The sequence below is a fragment of the Asparagus officinalis genome, chromosome 10 (genome assembly GCF_001876935.1).
Source record: "Asparagus officinalis chromosome 10, Aspof.V1, whole genome shotgun sequence".
NCBI lineage: Eukaryota > Viridiplantae > Streptophyta > Magnoliopsida > Asparagales > Asparagaceae > Asparagus > Asparagus officinalis.
In genome coordinates, this window is record NC_033803.1 from 31127310 (window position 1) to 31135559 (window position 8250).

At 35.0% G+C, this 8250-nt stretch overlaps 1 protein-coding gene across 8 annotated transcripts; it reads left to right on the forward strand.

The window, feature by feature from the left end:
• On the forward strand, window positions 1518–4522 carry LOC109825917 (zinc transporter ZTP29-like). 8 transcript variants are annotated; one of them, XM_020392827.1, is made up of 6 exons: window positions 1518–1741; window positions 1818–1910; window positions 2247–2308; window positions 3747–3869; window positions 3950–4311; window positions 4385–4522. In XM_020392827.1, exons 1-5 carry the CDS (start codon window positions 1670–1672, stop codon window positions 3954–3956), a joined length of 357 nt encoding a protein of 118 aa, XP_020248416.1. In that variant the 5' UTR covers window positions 1518–1669; the 3' UTR covers window positions 3957–4311; window positions 4385–4522. The 8 variants fall into 8 exon arrangements, 5 of the variants coding, with proteins under 5 accessions (XP_020248416.1, XP_020248417.1, XP_020248419.1 ...); XM_020392828.1 differs by having other exon boundaries at window positions 3950–4189; XM_020392830.1 differs by having other exon boundaries at window positions 2253–2308.

Here is an 8250-nt window from a genome sequence, read left to right on the forward strand (position 1 = left end):
GTTTACTCAGATATATGAAAACACAAATATAAAATTTTGAGGGATTCTAAAAACCCTGACATGTTTATGTTTGTACATTCATCATGAAAGAAAATAGATTAACAAAAATCTCATGTTAGATTTACTTTAAACCTTCAACCCAAATTAAAGAATATGTTTTATAACTTTTTAAATCAGAAAGATTAAATCTTTACGTCATATAGATTAAAGGGGTGATCTTTACACATAAAATAGGTTTTATAAAAATCTAATAAAACGAAGAAAACAGGGATGGGTTTGGAGGAGATGAAACCCACCTCAAAAATTTGTGTTGATCTCTCAAACACAAGAGAGACTTGATCCTCCTTCACCAAAGCCGCAGATCTCGCCCTCCTCTTATCCGGTTGCTTCTCAAATCTTCTCCAAAATCAAGGGTTTGAAAGATTATTGTTTGAGATGATATGGTTGCTACTTAGAACATGAAGAGAAAATGAATGAGGAATTCATGTGTGTTGTATATATATAATTATATATATATATATAATATATATATATATTATTATATATATATATATATATATATATATATATATATATATATATATATATATATATTATATATATATATATATAATATATATATATATTATAATAATATATATATATATTATATATATATATATATATAATATATAATCGATTACAATCAGGTTCATTCGTCCAGAAGACCATAACCAATAAAATCATTTTATCATTATTCACAATAATATTTTCAAATTTACGGGGTTTTACAAACTAGTGCTATCTAACTCCTATTTGTGTCTAATTTTTAGGACAATAAGTGATTTGCAAAACTAATGTACATAGCTCAAGTTATACTCAGAACATGCGAGACTTGTAGAAACTACAAGTGTAGATCAAGTTGGAAAATTCAAGTGAATAGATGAGGAGCCAAGTAATATCCAAAATTAGTGAAACAATGTTCAAATTATTCCTCTACATTGCACTAGTACAAAACAGAACAGCCCAAACGGTTCTCATAACCGTTTGGGCAAATGAATACAGCCCAAACGGTTTAAACCGTTTGGGATAACAAAATCCAAACGGTTAAAACCGTTGGGGCTAAAAGGAATTCCCAAACGCTAAGCCTAAACGGTTCTAACCGTTTGGGATGCTAGCCCAAATGGGTTACACCGTTTGGGTGTTTTAGTTATTTTTGTAAATAAAACATTTACTCTTTCTCCGTTCTCTTCCTAACTGGCTTCCCGCCAAAAATTTTCCCCAAACTCAAAAAACCCGCCCCCTCTAAAATCCCTAAGCCCAATCTCTGAAATTCCTCATCTCAAACTCCCAAGAACCGCCTCCTCTTCATCATCATCGTCGTCTCTTTCCCCTCAGATCCCTCATCATCGTCGTCTCCATCCTCTTCATCATCATCATCGTCTCCATCCCCTCAGAGACTGTCCCCACGGGCGCTCCCTCGGGCGCCTCCGCCTTCGCCGCCGACGAGCCCTCCTCCTCACCCTCTCCCTTCCTCACCCTCTGCCTCTTCCGCATGCGGCTGCGTCCACGTGCACCGCGGCGCTGGTGGCCACTCCGCCTCCTTCCGGTTGAGGTTCCGCTCGAGTGGGTGGAGGGAGTTTTGTTGTTAGGGTTCGTTGTTTGAGGTAATGCCGAGTCTTGACGAACTATGAAGAATCAAACCCTTTTTATTTGCCTTATCGGTCATACTCCCAATCTCAAATTACTTGGTCTTCTACAGGTGATTTTTATTCTTGATTCCCTTTTCCTGTTGCTCTTAAGGAAGATTTCAGTTTAGATTGATTTTTTCTGATCAGGGTTTTGCCGCTGGCCTCATGCTGAGCATGTCATTTTTGGACTTGACCCATGATGCTCTGAACTCTGTTGGCTTTCTAAAGGGTAACATTTGGGTGAGGCTTATTATTATTGTTATTATTATTATTAAATTGCTGGCAATCTAGCAAGGTCTGATATTGGATTTTGGAAGTCATCACCTTCATTATGATCTAAATGATGCAACTAAAAGAGTTTGATTGATACCTTTGTATAGTTTTCTAGTAGATTCTTCTTTATATTTTTTAGTGTATAAATTAGGACTTGATGTATGACTTGGTTATGCAAATTCAGAAAGCTGAGCTATTATACTCATCTGCTTAGTTTCCCGACTCACAAACTACATTTGTCTGTCAGATAACTAATGACCACCTTCTTGGTTTTATCTAATGAATTATTTTCCTTTCTATAAGTTGCAAGTATTAGTTTGCACAACTTCCCTAAGGGAATGGCAGTGTTCCTTGGTTCAACGAAGGTGTGGTTTTTAACTTTTCTTTTGCAAAATATGGTGTAGCAAGATTCACAGAATAAAGTTCCGGATACACATCTGTTATTGTTGTATGCACCATATTATTGATTAATGTAGCTTTCAAGAAATATTGCACATACTTTTGTAATAGATTAGATCATTATACAATTACATGTTAGAATGCTCGCTCTTATGCCCATTTGGGTTGTCAGGTTAGAGATTTTAACTTGTGTCTAGTCAATATGTTTTTTGCATTACATAATGTTTTATAGGTTACTCTTGGCTGTAGTAGTGAGCCAGTTAGACTATTATGTGTATTTCTTGTTCGGTTAGTATACATTTATTTTTCCTTTCTTTTTCTTGTATTTATTTGGCTACTCTTGCCTGCAATTTTAGCCGACCCAAACGCGGTTGAAACGGTTTGTGTGGCTCATGCTAGAACCCTGGAAATCTCCACCTTGCTTTTGTGTACTGTGTGATTTTATAGTTTTCAACTGTTGAAGGGAGAGCTTATTCATGTGTAGTTTTATCATTGTACAATTACTTCATTAGTTGCTTGGTACAATTTACTTAAGCCATTTTTAAACGCCATACAATATTCTTATTAATAAAATTAATTTGCATCTTTTCCAAGCAAGTTCGTATGATCTTCCGGTATGCATATATGTATACCTCTCTTTAACTTTCTTTTATTTACGACATTCAAATGAAGTCTTTAAAACTCTTCATAGTATGCGTAACTCTTGCACTGATGAAACTTTTTTGAGGGATTATCAATTCTTAAATTTACAAACTGCTAGTGAACTAAGAGGAAGGTTTGTACTAATTATTCTAGGATTGCCCATATAAGAAAAGGATTTATTTGATAACATACTCGAGATATGAAGCTATTGGACGAGTGAGCAGCATCCAACATGGGTTGCAAGCGACTAATTAGTCAACTTCCATGACATATGATAATTGTAATAAATTTCATTTCTGATTATGAATATGATTTGCCCAATTGGTTTCATGAATTGACACTTGCTCTTTAATATCATCAGTTAGTAGCAGCTCTTCACCCTGAAAAAACAAGCCATGATGCAACTTGTGAAAGCTCTGTGCCTTTGTTATTGTTGTATGCACCATGCAATTCTCGGTATTGTTTGGTTAGTTACTGACTATATTTCGCAAAACTAGGAAGAGCATCGCTGTAGGAAGCAGCTAAGATTAAATATGTACTAACTTCTTTCCTTCAGAGATCATGAATATCATTTGTGTAATTGATTTATTAGTGAATTGTATCATCAATTAGAAGTTTATTTTCACCATGCAAAACAGGCAAAGCTGCTATTGCAAGTGCTCTGTGATTGTTGCAGTGTACAATTTACTTTTGGTATTATATATTTGGTGATTTGCTCGTAAAATTTCCTAGAAATAGAAGCATCATTATTTCAAATATCAGGAGGATGATCCATGGAGGGCGACAACGAAGACAAATATACAAGAGACGGAACCACAGACATCAGAGGCAACCCTGCAGTAAAAGAGAGCACAGGAAGATGGAGAGCCTGCCCATACATTCTTGGTACAGTCAATATAATTATTAGAGCCACCTTGATTTATTTTGCATCATTCTCATTATCAAGCTTATCGTTTCCTCTTCAGCAAATGAATGTTGTGAAAGATTGGCATATTATGGGTTGAGCACCAATCTTGTAAGTTACATGGAGGATATCCGGAATCAAGGCAATGCTACAATAGCCAACAATGTCAAACTGGTTGCAAGCGACTAATTAGTCAACAATTTTATTTCTGATGCCGCGTGCCCTAAATTAGGGGCTTTGTTTTGGCATTAGCCTTGCTCTAGCTATTGCATTGCACCAAGGGAGCTATCTTCTCTCTCATGTGAGCACCCCTCTTGGCACCACCATTGGAGTTGCTCTCATCACCAATAACTTCTGAAAACAAAGGGGGAAGTTAACAAATTAAAAAAGCAATGCAGGCTCATCACCAAGAACACCCACATAGTAAGCAGATCAAAAGTCCGTTTCGTCTCAGAATAATGTAATAATAATTTCATTCGAATTTTGTTTTTTGTAGATGAAGAAATAGGAGAGCAGGGGCATGAGAAGAAGCCAATGATGTAGAGAGTGAAGGACAAGGTGAAGAAGCCAGAGATGAAGATGAAGGAGACTATTAGCAAGAAGATGCATCATGGTCATGACGACGGCCGTAGAGGATCCGAGATGAAGATGAAGGAGACTATTAGCAAGAAGATGCATCATGGTCATGACGACGGCCGTAGAGGATCCTGCAGTGCCGACGAGCACGGGTGACGAGAGTAGGCTTATGTGTCCTGCGGATAAAAACCCAGAAAAGGTTAGTTTGGGGGACGTGATTGGGGCCGTCGACGAGGATTCAGCTGCTCCTCCAGAGGGCAAGGCAGAAATAGATGCATCAGTATCTCAAATATCAGGAGGATCCATGGAGGGCGACAACGAAGACAAATATACAAGAGACGGAACCACAGACATCAGAGGAAACCCTGCAGTAAAAGAGAGCACAGGAAGATGGAGAGCCTGCCCCTACATTCTTGGTACAGTCAATATAATTATTAGAGCCACCTTGATTTATTTTGCATCATTCTCATTATCAAGCTTATCGTTTCCTCTCCAGCAAATGAATGTTGTGAAAGATTGGCATATTATGGGTTGAGCACTAATCTTGTAAGCTTCGTGTTGGCATTAGCCTTTCTTCGAGGAATTTTTTCTGTTCCTTGACTGTGGATGGATTAGGCCACTCCTAATGTTATTTTGGATGTTTGAGACATTTTGGATATTTGAGACATTTTGGATATTAGAGAAAAATATATAACATTGAATGTTTTTCATTGTGAGATATTGAATAATCATTGTGTATGTATATGTTTTGTCTCTAAGTAAATTGAGTAAAGAGACATTTTGGATATTAGAGAAAAATATATAACATTGAATGTTTTTCATTGTGAGATATTGAATAATCATTGTGTATGTATATGTTTTGTCTCTAAGTAAATTGAGTAAACATTGTGTATGAATATATAACATTAGATATTTAGCGAAGTATGAGAATATTTTGATTTCATTGTGAGACATTGGAACCGTTTGATATTTAGCAAAGTATATTTTGTATGATTGTCTCTAATGTTATTTAATATATAACTATTAAAATAAATAGCCCAAACGGTTGAAACCGTTTGGGCGAAAAATTGCCCAAATGGTTTCAACCGTTTGGGCTAACTTTTTGCCAAACGGTTACAACCTTTGGGCTAACATTTGGCCCAAACGGTTGTAACCGTTTGGGCGAAAAATTAGCCCAAACGGTTTCAACCGTTTGGGCAACATCCCAAACGGGTGTTTTACATCGCCCAAACGGTTGTAACCGTTTGGGAGGGGGTTTTCCCAAACGGTTCCAACCGTTTGGGCTGATCTGTTTTGTACTAGTATGTCTAATTTGAGGAGCATAAATAAATTGATTGATGTAAGCTCTGTAGGGAGAGCTATACTCTCTAGAATGTAAAGGGGTCAGGATTGCAGACTCGTGCTGAACAAAAAATACCCATAATTAAAATTTAGGTGCATTAATAAATCTAGTTTTAAATTCCCAAAATTTTCTGCTCAATCATAGAGAAATTGAGATACATGCAAAATACCCTAAGAAGGTAGGCCACAATTATTGTGCACATGTACTGAATTTAACCATATTTTTGAACTAGTAGATGATCTCAAAATTGAAATGAACAATTTCCAAATGAAGTATATGAGGGTCTAGCTTCAAACGTTTACTTGATTTGAATATGTATGGAGAGAGTTATGACTAAATTACTAACATGGTATTCTATAGGAAAAATTCTGCACGAAAATATGTCACAAAGACCAACATGCAATCCATTCCTTCACTCATACATTGCATGATAACACACAACCAGAACGAAAGATAATATTTTCTATAACTTGAACCAAATATTCATGTAAGATAACACCTTTATTAGAAAATTAAGAGCAAAGGTTATGGCTTTTATACTTTCTAGTGTCATGCATGAAGTGAAGTATCATCTTCCCACATGCAAGCCTGAATTTAGCTACATTTCATACTCAAAGATGCTATTAATTGTGGAAACTCAAATATTATACTTAAGTTTTTGACAAGAGAATGGTGGGTTTAGAGGGTTGAAGTTGGCAGGCCAAGAGAGGAAGAAAAGATGGGGAGTCCGTGGAGGATTTTCTTTTACGATGAGAATGATGGGTGGGTGGGGGTGGGGGTGGGGGGTTATACAGGGAGGAGAGAAAAAGGGAGACATTGAGTGTTATATACGCTAACCCATGTGTAGTGGAATCTTTGATTATGGAAATTTCTATGTGTTGCTTTTTGAAATTTTACTCACCACTCATGGTTGTCAAATTTGTATAGATGTGATATCTATCTTGCTTTGAAAACTATTTGTCTTTTGGTTTAACTTTAATCAAGGTTTAAGTCTTGGATGATTAGGGTTCTCATGCTAGGATTAATATACATACTATAACATGATTAAATAGAATTTTAATTAGAACTTATAGATACAAGGTCGATTGTAAAACCCCAAAAATATTTGTGATATATATATATATATATATATATATATATATATATATATATATATATATATAACTATATTTATATATATATATATATATATATATATATATATATATATATATATTATATATAATATATATTATATTTGAGAATAATGGAGGTGAACTGGCAGCTCACCTCTCCCACATGAGCTGTAAGTGTATGACATGTGAGCCCCACACCGATGCTGACTAGTAGGGGGCTCACATGTCATACATTTGTAGCTTATGGGAGAGGTAAGCTGCCAGGTCCACCTCCAATTATTCTCTCTCTCTCTCTCTCTCTCTCTTCTCTATATATAAATATATATATATATATATATATATATATATATATATATTATATATATATATATATATATTATATATATGCATCATCGAATATATGGAGTATTTATTTTGAATAAATAATAGTTAATATATATATATATATATATATATATATATATATATATATATATAATTGATCATGATATATGGATATTTATTTTGATAAATATAGTTAAATGGTATGTGAGTAGTATACCATGTGTTTTGAGTATAAACAAGTTCATTCGTGAGGAAGGAAAGAGTCGAAACATGCATAACGGTCAAATCATGAGAACTAGAAATTCCCAGTCCGATCGACCGTCACGATCAACCGCAAGACCTGCAGAAAGTTTTTCTCCGTTTTGAGTTGGTTTCGGATTTCTAAAGCCCATATTCATTTTCTCTAGTTTATATATCAAATTTTCATGAATTTCTCAGTTTATATAAGAACCCTAATAGCCACCAAACCCCCACAAACCCTATTTTGATTCTTGGAGAATATTGGAGGCTTTTAAGTAGATTTTTCGGGTGATTTTTGGCATTTGGATTGGAGATCTGCTTTGGCTTAGCATCCTAAATGTTTTTCTACAAGTTTCAGGTAAGTTCATCTCTGCTAATCCCCCTCCTAGTTTTTAAAACGTTTTAAAGGGTTTTTAACATGTTTATTAGAGCCAAATTGACTAGTTTATGAATAAAAGTCAATTCTTTTGTATTATATGTATAAAGACTAGGTCTTTCCAAGTGAAAAGGTTTGAGAATGAATTTACAGAAGATATTTCAGATCTGAACATGATTTAAATGTTGTTTAATCTGATGAAAGATGATTTCTGCTTTGTTTCAAGTTCATGTGCATGATTTAGGGTTTCGAATATGAATTTCATGTAATTTATCATGTTATATACATTGTGTTGCTCCCAGAAGTTTTTATTTGCTGTTTACATGTTTCCATGCAAGATTCATATCGTTTTAATCATGTTTGAATAACCTAAACACGGCGTGAACACA

What these genes read in the sequence shown, in the direction of transcription:
- LOC109825917 (XM_020392827.1), top strand. Translation starts at nt 1,670, where the DNA reads ATGAAGAATCAAACCCTTTTTATTTGCCTTATCGGTCATACTCCCAAT. An exon ending in AATTACTTGGTCTTCTACAG is followed by an intron (nt 1,742 to 1,817) that starts GTGATTTTTATT and finishes TTTTCTGATCAG; the next exon opens with GGTTTTGCCGCTGGCCTCAT. An exon ending in TTCTAAAGGGTAACATTTGG is followed by an intron (nt 1,911 to 2,246) that starts GTGAGGCTTATT and finishes CCTTTCTATAAG; the next exon opens with TTGCAAGTATTAGTTTGCAC.